Source organism: Macaca nemestrina, chromosome 8, assembly GCF_043159975.1.
Source record: "Macaca nemestrina isolate mMacNem1 chromosome 8, mMacNem.hap1, whole genome shotgun sequence".
In the NCBI taxonomy this organism is placed as follows: Eukaryota; Metazoa; Chordata; class Mammalia; order Primates; family Cercopithecidae; genus Macaca; species Macaca nemestrina.
Genome location: NC_092132.1, coordinates 94,059,959 through 94,073,638, shown reverse-complemented (window position 1 = coordinate 94,073,638; position 13,680 = coordinate 94,059,959). Strand labels below are relative to the sequence as shown.

General features: G+C 38.8%; 1 protein-coding gene across 8 annotated transcripts in view; it reads right to left on the bottom strand.

Annotated features, from left to right (window-relative positions):
- The window catches only part of LOC105495658 (peroxidasin like), a 507,670-nt gene that overhangs the window by 26,286 nt on the left and 467,704 nt on the right, over positions 1-13,680 (bottom strand). For all 8 annotated transcript variants that reach the window (XM_071068254.1, XM_071068255.1, XM_071068250.1 and 5 more), the window contains 2 exons: positions 6,721-6,835; positions 2,251-2,380 (listed from right to left, as the gene is read on the bottom strand). In XM_071068254.1, the coding sequence (XP_070924355.1) occupies positions 2,251-2,380; positions 6,721-6,835 (245 nt within the window). The remainder of the gene's footprint in view (positions 1-2,250; positions 2,381-6,720; positions 6,836-13,680) is intronic.

The window sequence follows — 13,680 nt, the reverse complement described above, 5'->3', positions numbered from 1 at the left end:
ACCTTCTTTAGCCCAGTGCTGAGGACTTTTCTTTGCTCTTATAACTTCTCTTCTCTGACACACATTAACTCACTGGCATGAAACAGGGTTTGCAGACTCTGTGACGTCCAGAGTTCTCAGTCACCCCAACCATTTCATACTATCTATCTTAAGGGTAACCTAGAAGCAATGCCTCATGGCTTTCAGATTTTTATAGGACTCAGATTGGGCCAAGCACGGTGGCTCATGCCTGTAATCCCAGCACTTTGGGAGGCTAAGGCAAGTGGATCACCTGAAGTCAGGAGTTTGAGACCAGCCTGGCCAACATGGTGAAACACCATCTCTACTAAAAATACAAAATGAGCTGGGCATGGTGGTGGGTGCCTGTAGTCCCAGCTACTCGGGAGGCTGAGGCAGGAGAATCGCTTGAATCCGGGAGGCAGAAGTTGCAATGAGCTGGGATTTCACCACTGCACTCCAGCCTGGGCAACAGAGTGAGACTCCATCTAAAAAATAAAAGAACAAACAAACAAAAGATGCAGATTGGATGGTCAGGCACAGTGGCTCATGCCTGTAATCCCAGCATTTTGGGAAGCCAAGGTGGGTAGATCACCTGAGGTCAGAAGTTCAAAACTAGCCTGGCCAACATGGCAAAACCCCATCTCTACTAAAAATACAAAAATTACCCGGTCACAGTAGTGGGCACCTGTAATTCCAGCTACTCAGGAGGCTAATACAGGAGAATCACTTGAACCTGGGAGGCAGAAGTAGGTTGCAGTGAGCCAAGATCATGCCATTGCATTCTAGCCTGGGCGACAGAGCGAGACTCCATCTCAAAAAACAAAAAAAGGAAAAAAAGATTCAGATTGGACAAGTGATTTCAATAGTCGGTATTTCTGGTCAAGTGAAGGCACTGATATGGACCGCAGCTGCAGGCAGCTTAGCCTCCCAGTGGGAGCCTCTCAGGGAAGCATACGCACCTGGTAATCACACCCCTTCACCTAGGACTAGACGTGCTCACATCCAAAAGAAGCAATCATATTTTAAGGGGCTTGTAGTTCACAAAGTCCTTCTGTTCTAGAATCTCTTTGGATCCTCACAATAGCCCTGAAGGTCAGATGAGGATACTTGTTCTGAATGATTAAATTGACTGTGTCAGGCCAATAGTGAGGACAGAACTTCCTGATGGCAGACCCTGGGCTCAGTCCATCCCCCTACAGTGTTTTCTGCTTTCAAGGCTTTGATGCTATGAAGAAAAGCATATACCTCACAGTGACATTACTATCTAAGAAGCAGACAGCTTGGCATCATGCCTTAAAAGAAATCAGACGTGTATTTTTGAATAAAAACATCTACATTGCTATTTCTAATACAAGTCTTTTCCTTCTTGTTGATTCATCCTTAAGTTTTAGGAAAAATGAAATAAGGCATGAGCCAGAACAACTGACAAAATAAGGAAAAGTAGAGCGGGTTGTGGGAATGTTGTTTTCCACAGCTTTGTCAGAAAAAGAAAGCCCGAGAAAACAGTAATTCCTAAGAAGCTTCTTTGACTCTACTCCAAGAAAAATTGATAAGAAAAATATACATCGTGCTGTTAACAATTATATCCATCTGTGCAGATGAAGCAGGCATCAAGTTCACAGTTATTCAGACAAGTGCTGGTGAGGCACTTGGAAGCAGCAAGCGGAGCTGGTGCTGACCAAATTCGTGCCAGTCAGAGCCCTGAGCATTAGGTAGAAAGGATAAGGCTCTCTGCCTCTTTGTAGTGTGAGTTTCCCCAAGCCCTCCTTCCCTGACTCAATTCTTATTACAATACTACTCCCTGCTGGCGCAGTGACTCACACCCATAATCCCAGTACTTTGGGAGGCCAAGATGGGCAAATCACTTGAGTCCAGGTGTTCAAGACCAGCCTGGCCAACATGGCCAAACCCCATTTCCACTAAAAATACAAAAATTAGCTGGGTGTTGTGATGGGCGCCTGTAATCCTAGCTACTTGGAAGGCTGAGGCACGAGAATCACTTGAACCCAAGAGGTAGAGGCTCCAGTGAGCCAGGATTGTGCCACTGCATTCCAGCCGGGGCAACAGAACAAGACTGTGTCTTTAAAAAAGCAAAAGTAAAAGCAAGCAAAGAAAGCAATACAACTCCCTGAATAGGTTTTTATTATTCTGATATTGTGCTGTATTTGTGGAGAGTTACTGGACAGATCTTTTATGTTTAGTTGTTCCAATGCATACAATAAGGACATGTTATCTGAGGAGAAAACGAACCTGTTCTCTGAGTGCCGTGATAGTTTCCTGAATTTCCGCTGCAAACGTGCTGAAATCTTGGGAGAACTTTGTTTTTTCCAGAACCGTCACATTTCTTGCATCTTCACCCACATATATTTTATCTTGTTGCCTGTTTATAACAAGAAGCAAATAAAATGCTGAAAAATAAAATTGTGTGAGAATTTTAAAATACCATCCAATCTTCTTTGGTCATTTGGCAGGTACAAGGCATTGTGACTGGTGTTCTGTGTGATCTTAAAAGGAAAATGATATGAATGGGATTCAAAATTAAGATTAAATGGCAGATAAGATGATAATCCAGAGTGTCACATCTGGTTCATGTGATTTATCTAAAATGATAAGAAAGTATTTCTTATGACATAAAGGGAATGTCATGTTGTATTACATATATATTTGATATATTATTTCGATCTTAAAGTATGTCTTTTGCTAATGAATTCCTCATTTGACCTTAAACAGTGAAAAAGCAGTGACAAATTTAATATAACATGTTATCCAGTAGCCAGGTAGGAAAGTTGCTTTCTCTATTATAAATTCATGGCAAGAACTAAAATAAGATAAGGATACTATGAGTGATGAAAATCTAACATTTAACCTGATGCAAAATAGCTCAGTCTTGTTGATAATAAAAGGATATAAGGAAATCATGGGTTGAATTTAAGATAGGTTTCTTAGAGTTTACTGAAATTATCAAGAAACAGAAGCAAAAAACCAGTTTGGGAAATAGAAATGAAATTTCTTTCTATTTACAATTATGATGTATTGCTAAAAATATTTTTAGATAGATTTGATTTATTGGGTATGATATCTGTGTTTCAAGTTCTCAATTTTTTTCCAAATTTTGTAAAAAGTTACTCCTTGTGAAGAAACCATTATAACTTTCAAATTGTTCTGTTTTACTCTATTTGAAATGTGTCTTCCATTGTTTACTAAGAAAATGGCTTGCCAGAAACAGTACATTCTATGAGCCTATAAAACAAGTTATAAATCAGAGACATAGTATAGAGTTTACATCAATCAGGAAATTTTAAAAAGGGAAACACAGAAAAACAACAAAAGTTACCAACAGCAGTAGTTTAGGCACTGGATAACTCCATGTCCTCTGAGACACTGCGAGCTAGAGGCACCATGAATGAGTACTGACCACATGCTAGCTCCTATACAGTACTGTGTTAAAAGGTTTAAATGTACAAGTGTTGTTAGGGATAATACTGATGCAAATGGTTGGACATTTTACTTTCACAATGCTCTCTTCTGTAAATCTTCAATGTCTAATCAAAGGTTTTTAATCCTGAAAAAGCCTGAATGACTGTATGAAGATATAACCAACAGTCTATAGACCACATGTGGGCACACAAGGAAGTGGCTGATGTTGGTGAGCCCAGATGTTGTGGAGTAGGAGAGTATTCACAATTTAACAAGTATGTGTGGGTATGGGCCATGCATCAGGCATTCTGCTCAGGTAGATGGGTGCAGGATGTGAGGGTGCTGCCGTTAGGCTCCTCACATTCTTTTAAAAAGAACAGTTGGCAAAGAAGCAAGACATATAGCATCCACACTAGGAAGACAATAAGAGGTATAACCTCTTATTTGTAGGCAACAATACTACATTTTAAGCTTTACTGATGTACAACTGATACACACAAAAACACACATATTTAATGTATACATTTTGATGAGTTTGGACATGTGCATATATACCTGTGATACTACAAAGTACTCAATATAAATATACTCACCACCTCCAAAAATTAACTTATTTTTTTTCATGTGTGCATGTGGTTTGTTTTGGTTTTTGTTTGTTCTTATGATGATATTTAATATGAGATCTATCTTCTCAAACTATTTGAAAGTGTACAGTACCATTTATTAACTATGGGTACTAGGTTGTACAGCGAATCTCTAGAACTTATTTGTCTTGCATAAGTAAAACTCTTTACTCATTGAGCAACAATTCTCCATTTCTTCCTCCTCCTAGCCCCTGACCACCAGCATTCTATTCTCTGCCACTCTGAGTCCAACTCTTTTAGATACCTCATACAAATAGAATCATGCAATATCTTCCTTTTGTGACTGCCAAATTTCACTTAGCATAATGTCCTCTAGAACTACAATGACATAGCACCTCACACCTGTTAGGATGACTATTACCAAAAAACGAAAGATAACAAGCGTTAGTGAGGATTATACATTGTTGGTGGAAATGTGGGATGGTGTAGCCACTGTGGAAAACAGTATGGAGACTCCTCAAAAAGCAACATGGAACTACCATTTCATCTAGCAATCCCACTCCTGGGTATACAGCCAAAATAATTGAAATGAGGATATCAAAGAGATGTCTGCACTCCCATGTTACCTGCAACGTTATTCATAATTGGAACAATATAGAAACAATATAAGTGTCCATCAATGGACAGATGAACAATACTGTATTGTACACTGACAAATGCGTTAAGAGGTATGATCTCATGTTGTTCTTATCACAATAAAATAAAATTAATAAAGTAAAATAAAATATATAAAAAATAAAGTTTTACCCATAAAAAATAGTGTATGCTATTTAAGAAGACTTGCAAAATGCAGTAAAGTGTAAAAGAAAAGTCATCAGTACTCAATTAAAAAATGGGGGAGGGATGACCTATATTCATAAGAATAAACGTTTAACATAATTATTTATATTTTTAGTTTGTTATTTCATTTACAAATAGGTTTTTTCCATAGTAAAGGTAGCACATGTTATTTTAGAAAAATATGTTAAAGCAGAAGTGCAGAACAACAACAACAACAAAAAACATTTAAATTAATCAGGAAAAATGATTCTTTTATCTCAAAAATTACTTCACATTGTTGATTTCTGATTAAAAAAAAACATTTAGAAATCTCTGAAAAGTACATAATACGAGGAATAAAATCCCCGGTAGTCTCAAACAAACATGAATGCATAAAAAAATAAGAAGGCAAAGCTTTCTACCTGGGAGCAGAGCAGTAATGAGTATGGGAAGCTGTATAAAGAGAATCCCATGTCAGGTCCACGTAGTTAGTGCCTGCTCTGCGCAGGCAGGAGTTGAAGTGCTAGCGTGCACTTTGTGTCATTTAACTGCCCAGTTCTATAAGACACTTTAACTAGCCTGTGTTTCCGGTGAGAATACTGCAGCTTAGAAAGTTCTTAACATGTCCACAGTATACAGAGCTGTTAAACTGCACAGCTGGGATGCAGATTAGGATTCAAAAAAAAGGGCCTTGCTCTTAACCAGTACATAGTCTATTTTCCATCCATAGAGAGTGGTGGGTAATTTAAAGAATGATCAGATTTACATTTTAGACAATTTGGAAGGATGGAAGAGAGGCAAGGAGCCCAGGTAGGAAGGTTTTTGCAAAAAATGAAACACAAAAACTTGTATCCTCAAGTTAAAACAATAATCTTGAAAAGTAGGTATTACATGCCCATTTTACAGCTGAGAAAACGGAGATTTGGAAATTTTATATAACATGCATAGTTATGAAGCGGTAGAAATAGGATTTGAATCCATGTGCCTGACTCTAAAGCCTTCACACTTCCTGTCCAACAACACTATCTCCTCTCCTCAATCTTAGAGTACAGGGCCCATATATTGTTCGAGTTTACAGCTGTAATTGAAGAAACGGATGCCAAAAATGGATTTTGAATTTGGCTGAATTATACCACTTAGGAGGCAGCTATGGACAACAAAAATAGGATATATGGTTCCTTGAAAGAATCTGCATGGCCTATGGAGCTGTGAATTGCAATGTTTATTTTGGTAACTTAATTTCACAAGTAGGTACTGACTCCTTATTCAATGAAAAGGAGTTACTGGACATATCTATGCACAAGGTAATGTTTCTGCTTTCAGAAGCTTCCAAGTCAACAGTAGGGAGAAACTTTTTAAAGCAACACTTTGTATCAAGCTAATATACAAGCTACATAAAAGAAGTCCTAAAGGATTTCAAAGGAATAAGATTGACATTTCTCAGTTTTCTAAGAATTCAAAAATATTCCATCCTGGTCACAAATCAAGCCTTGCTTGCCATGTACTATTCATGAATTCAAATCAACTTAACATGAATTAACTTAAATAGATACTATTACCTTTCTCACAAACAATATGCTATTTCACATTTTCAAAAAGAATCTGAAAAATATCAACCCATAATGTCATTTAAGGGGTCAAAACTAGCATCACGCAATGTAGTTTTCTGAACTTTATTGAGAAAATTCATTGTCAAATACGCTCTGGCTGGGCTACTGCAGAGTGAAATGGAACCCAAACACATTACAGAACTCATTCTGTGTTTGCTCCTTTTCATGTGGTTCATCTTATATGTAAATAAGTTAATGTGGTCTCTATTAAAAAAGATTAAAAAAAAATTGTAGGTTTGAAGCAAATCTATAGTAAGTTGCCTAAAGAAATGAGATATTTCTATACATACCTACTTCTTAGATGACTTAACTCCATATCTTTCTCATCAGGATAGTTGTTTCGAGCTGAGCGTTTCTTTTGAGATTCTTGTGTCACTTCTCTGAACTGTCCTCTACTCCTACAGTCTGTGGAGAAAGAAGTAACCACAATAGCATCATGTGAGATGGGATGTCACGATCTCATCTAGATCATTTCTTTAATGGTCAGAGAGGGTAAGAGTGCCAAGAAGAAAGAGCAGAGAGCGAGAGTGAGAGAGACTCATTTAGTCCATTGCATTTTGCTGGGTGACCACAGTCTCAGATACTTGCTTTTGCATGTCACCGAATCTCTGTTTTGCAGCAGCAAGTGGGATGCAGAGCAGTCTGCAGAGCCTCTGGAGGAGCCCCAGGGAGAGTGATGTTGAATCTTAGTAAGGGCATGGATTGCACAGCGTCTTTTATCCACTAAGGACTTGGTACAATGAAGAAAGAAGCAGAAAAGTCCTGGGTGGAATGCTTGAAATTTGGCAACTCCTCAAAGTGTCTCAGGCACACCTGATACCCACTAGGGATTTGTTTTTTAAGATGCCCCCTGTTGCACGTCTGTACTGTGCCCTCAAAGTGGTTAAAATGGTAAGTTTTATGTTATGTGTTTTCATCACAATCAAAAAGATATGAGAATAACATGAAAAACTTGTTGCAAATAAATATGGAACTTTAAAAAGTGGTCTCTGATATAGTATGCATGTCCCCCTCAAACCTCCTGTTGAGATGTAAGCACCAGTGTTGGTGGAGCCTGGTGGGAGGTATCTGGATGTGGGAGTAGCTCCCTCATGTCTTTGTGCTGTTCTTGCCATAGTGAGTGAGTTCTCGGAGATCTGTTGTTTACAAGTGCGTGGGACCTCCCCCTACTCTCTTGCTCCCGATCACATCACGTGCCCTGCCTCCTGCTCCCCTTTGCCTTGGCCATGAGTGAAAGCTTCCTGAGGCCTCTCTAGAAGCTGAGCAGATACTGGCACCAGACTTTCAGTGTGGCCTATAGAACTGTGAGCCCATTCAACTGCTTTTATTTATAAATTACCCAGTCTTGGGTATTTTTTATAGCAATGCAAAAACTGCCTAATACACTCTCTGAAATTTCATATGAAAACAGATGGTCTGGAAACTAAGATATTAGAATGAAAATGAAAAAGAATGATATAGGAATCAACATTCCCAGGTAGTAAAACTATTATACATGAAGTTCAAAAATAAAAATTCTTAATATTGATGGGAAAATGACTGAAGAAATAAAGCAGGATAACAACCCCAGAGCATCTTACCATGCAATCAAATTTAACACATTATATTAGGCAGCACAAATTGGAAAATAGAGAGAGAGTACTTTTGTTCTGGGCAACTAGCAAGTTATTCCTAAAAGAAGAGAAAGTGAAAACAACTTACATCTTCACCTTATCATACATAAATTAAATTCAAGAGGGATATGACATGAAAGATTATCAAGCAAACATGAATATGAAATGTAGGATGATTTTTAAAATGACACAACAAGCTGCAAATGCTATAACACTAAACAAAATAAGAGTAAAACTTATACATATGAACTCACTGATATTAAAACATACCAGAAATAAACTAAAATGGAAATATCCCAAAATGACAACAGTGACATGTCTAGAAAACTGGTTATGATTGTTACTTGTTTTCTTTTTTGATTTGTACTTCTACCTTTTGTTTTCTTTTGTCCTTGTTTTCAATTTAAAAAGTATTTATAAAATCCAAACACAGTTCACTGAAGAAAATCCAAGCCTTCTTATAAGGTTTATAAGTTAATTATCATATTGTTGTATATTACCATAATTGGATAAAAAGTTTCTGGAGGCCAAGTGCAGTGGCTCATGCCTCAGCCTCCCAAAGTGCTGGGATTATAGGCATGAGCCACCGCGCCCGACCTATTACTACTTTTATAATGATGAAGTCAAAACATTCTAGATAAAGCTGTACATTATACTAAGGGACCCACAGGTGCTTATTTTCCCCTACTGTTATGCTGTTACCTCAACTTAGTACTTTACTGATAATTAATAACCCATAAATATTCACAGTTCTGGGTAAAAAAAAAAAATACATAGAAATTTTTAAGAAGAATACAACTAAAGAAAGTAAACTTCAATCACAAAATGAAACTCAGTCTTTCTATTTCTGAATAGCACACAGCTTTTGTCAATAAATATTTATGGAGTTCTTACTGAATTAAGGTATTAGGCTAGGCACTGTAGAGAAAATAAAAATGGATAAGCCATGGTTCCTGATTTTCAATAGGTTGCAAGTATTCTCCCCACTACAATGCAGCATCTCCAGCTAAGCCAAATATCTTTCTTTCCAATTCTCATATAAAAAGGAAAAATGTAGAGAAAAGGCTCTGCAGATAAACTCTCATCATCTATGGTCTTTCATTATTTTGTAGAAAGATAAAGCTTTAGAATTTATTTACTTTAAAGCACCAATAGATTTTTCAAGGTCGTATAAATAGAACCCCAAAGCAAGGAATCGTATATATAAAATCACAGGTATACAGAGATGAGTACACCTGAACAGAAACAACCCACAAGACTGCAGTGATGTGGCAGCTTTCTTGTAATGTGACAGCTAAAATGTTGTAGTTCTGACATCATTTCTTTTAATTCACTTCATTATTTATTCCTAGATACTGCCAAAGAAGCAGAGTGTCCTTGATTGCTGAATATTTGGCTGTTAAGTAAACAACATTACATTTAAATTCAATGTTAGTATAGTAGATGCTTTGATTTTATCCCTATGCATATTTATCTTATATAAATATATACATATGCATACATATATATCCATGTGTTTGTGTATATATACCTACATGTGTTGAAGCTCTGTTCTTAGGCTTTACATGAGTTATTTATTTGAAACTTTACAATAACCCATACTCAATATTATCTTCCCTATTGTTAACCTGAGGAAATTAAGGCACAGAAAGATTATATTATCTCATACGAAGTCCTACAGCTTTTCAACCGAAGAGACAGGGTTTAAATCCAGATTATATTATCTTGTACAAAGTCCTACAGCTTTTCAACAGAAGAGACAGGGTTTAAACCCAGACAGTCAGACTCAAAAGTCATAATGCCACAGCACAGAACGAGGAAAACAGAAGAAGGTTAACTCCTAGATTTCTGGCTTATGCAACTTGCAAATAATAGGGTCATTATTTGTTAACTGAATGAATGGATGGAGGGAGGGTGGAAAGTTAAAGGAAATGACTTAAATTTAGCTCAGCTTAAATTTCTGGTCTATGTATGACATGGGGGCGATAGCAGATAGGGTTTTTGAAGACAGCAATAGATGTGGATGAAGATGCAGCCAGATAACTCGTGTTCAAGGGGCATAATGGTGTGTGTGTGTGTGTGTGTGTGTGTGTGAATCTTCCCATTCAGGGCAGCCTTGGTTGCCCCCACCCCAACCCTGCTCTTGCCTTTGCTTTGTGAATGGTGACCTAGATTCTTAGTGAATGAAACAAGGTCCTTCCCTATGTAGCACCTTCTTGCCTCTGCAGTCTCATTTCTCCCTAATGCACAATCCACAGCCAGTTATCCTGCTCCAACTTCATTTGGTCTCACTTGACTGACAAATGCCATAGATGTCATGTCAGCCTTCTCCAGGAAGCCTTTCTCAACTGCCAAGAGCAAGTTGGATGTAAACTCATTGTACTCTCTCAACACTCTCTGGATACAATGGGTCTCACTCCTCTCATTCTCTGAGAAGAGCAGAAGAGAAGGGCCTTGTCCTACCTACCGGTTAATCCTCAGCACCTGCTTGTGGCATGTGCCCAGTAAATGCTTTAATAAAATTAGAAAATTCTCAAGACAACAGGTTGCTTTAGGAATGTGTCTGAATATTGCAGTTTATTGGAGTGGATTGACAGTCCATGGTGAATAAACAAGGTCAAGTTTGGGAGACTGAGCTATAGTAGCTCAGGCAATCATGTGTCTTTCCATGAACTGATCAAAACTATGCAACTGTGGAACACTAGTATCCCAATGCTGCACTCCATAGATTAAAAATACGTCAAAATTGATTTTTTTAAATTGGCAAAAATTTTTCTGATTTTCATTTTCAACACTTTCAGCACCTCTTATTTGCTTGCAAAAAGGGAAAAAGTACAAATAACTGAGAGCAAATTTACAAAACTGACAATAAATTTGCGGGACGCTTTGAGAATGAGTGCATTCATATTGCATATGAAACATCTCCGTTGTCTGGGGTATACGCCCTGGTTCTTTATCTCATACCGAGAAAAAATTCAGGACACAGACACACACGAGGAGTAGGTTTAGAGGAATAAAGTTTAATAGACCAAAAAGAAGAGAAAGAGAAAAAGCTTCCTCATTCTGGGAAAGCTGTTCGCCCAAGAGAGGGTCTCTGGTTTGGGACCTAATGCAATCAATTTTGTACATAGGCTTGAGGAGGCAGTGATTGATTTACATAGGGTCCAGGGGATTGGTCTGATCAGGTATGTCATTTACATAGCCTAGGAAAAGACTAGTCCTCCCACCCTAGGAAAAGACCAGCCCTCCCACCCTAGTCTTTTATTATGCAAATGCAACTTCTTCTTCTTCTTTTTTGAGAGGGAGTTTCACTCTTGTCGCCCAGGCTACAGTGCAATGGTGCAATCTCAGCTAACTGCAACCTCCGCCTCCCGGGTTCAAGTGATTCTCCTGCCCCAGCCTCCAGCATAGCTGGAATTACAGGTGTGCACTACCCAGCTAATTTTTGTATTATTAGTAGAGACAGGGTTTCACTATGTTGACCAAGCTGGTCTCGAACTCAGCTGATCCGCCCACCTCGGCCTCCCAAAATGCTGGGATTACATGCGTGAGCCACCGCACCCAGTCGCAAATGCAGCTTCTACCTGGCGGCCACCATGACACCCGCACATGTGGTGACAAGAAAAAGGGATCAGGAACTGCCATGTTGGATGGACTTGGCTCTTAGCAGCATGTATTTACATACGCATATCTATGCTTGCAGCCTGACCTTTAAGACTGCTTTTTGTTAGAGAAGAAATGATTTGGGGCTGCTTTTTATTAAAGGAAAATTCCACGGAGAACTTTTACCCTCGCTAACTTCCCAAAATAATTTCTTAATAATTCATATATTAATAGCAAAATGGCTTCTAATTCTCATAAAATAACTGAGTATATTAATACATCATATCCTTAGATGATGTTTCACCTCAATTAGAATCAATACTGAACTGAACTATTCCCACAATTGTTTTGAAGTGAGAGGGTTCCAGTAGCAACCCATTAATATTTCTTCATACTCTTACTGGTATTTCACTTTCTTATTACAATTGTTTTAGGAATCTATCACAGTGTAACAGGTTACTACAAACGCAATGGCTTAAAATGATACAAACGCATTTTTATGGATTGCTGCGTATTCCCTCAAAATTCGTATGTTGAAATTCTGGCAAACCACGAAAAGTAGGGGGAGGGGCATGGAATGCATTCTCCCACACAGCCTCAGTTGCAACCAGCCCTGCCAGCACTTGATCTTAGACTTTCTGCCTCTGGAATGGGGAGACACGTTTTGCTGTCCCGTTTGTGATGCTTTGTTACAGAATCCCAAGCAAACTACCACACGCAGCACATCACACCTTCCGTGGCCAGAATTCAGGAGTCCAGGCACAGATTAGCAGGTCCTTTGCTCAGTCTCATGAGGCTCCAATCAAGAGGTTAGTGGGGCTACATTCTCATCTCATCTGAGGCAGAATCTGTGTTGGCAGAACTCACTTCCTCGTGGTTGTGTTACTGAAGGCCACCTGGAGGCCACCCACAGTTCCCTTCCATGAGGCCCTCTCCATAAGAAATAAAAATCAGAAAATGTTATCTCCACAACATAGTGGTTTGCTTTCTCACAATCAGCAGGGGAATCTTTCTCCCTCTGTCTACTAAGACAGAGTCTAATATGAGGTAGCTTCATCGTAGGAGGGACACCTCATCACCTTTGCTGTATTCTACTGGTTAGAAGCAGGTCACAGGTTCTGCTCTCACTAAAAAAAGGGATGACATGAGGGTGTGACTCCTCAGGGTTACCTTAGTGTGTGGTCATCTCAACAACTATCTACTGCACACTGCACTCAACTTGCTCTCATGAATCAGGGAGATAGTTCTCACCATTAAAAAATTCACTGTAGTATGGAAATCTTGTAAAAAGCTAAAAATAGAACTACCTTTTGATCCAGCAATCGCACTACTGGGTATTTACCCAAAGGAAAAGAAATCATTATTTCAAAAAGGCACCTGCACTCATATGTTTATCACAGCTCTACTCAAAAGAAGAAAAATATGAGATCAACCTAAAAGTCCATCAATGGATTAAAAAAGGTGGTATATATTCACCATGGATGATATGGTTTGGCTCTGTGTCCCCATTCAAATCTCATCTCGAATTGTTAAGTCGCACATGTCCAGGGAGGCACCTGATGGGAGGTGATTGGACCATGGGGGCGGTTCCCCCATGCTGTTCTCATGATACTGAGGGGGTTCTCATGAGATCTGATGGTTTAAAAGTGAGACACTTCCCCTTCACTCTCCCTTTCTCCTGCCACCTTCTGAAGAATGTGCCTTCTTCTCCTTTGCCTTCCACCATGATAGTGAGGTTCCTGAGGTCTCCCCAGCCATGTGGAACTGTCAGTCAAAAACCCTCATTTATTTGTAAATTACCCAATCTCAGGTAGTACATCTATAACAGTGTGAAAATGGACTAATACAATGGACTAATAGTCATAAAAAGAGTGAAATCATGTCTTTTGCAGCAACGTGGAGGGAACTGGAGGCCATTATCCTAAGTGAAATAACTCAGAAACATAAAAGCAAGTAGCACATGTTCTCACTTATGAGTGGGAGCTAACAATGGGTACACATGGATGGACAGAGTGGAATAACATGCTGGAGACT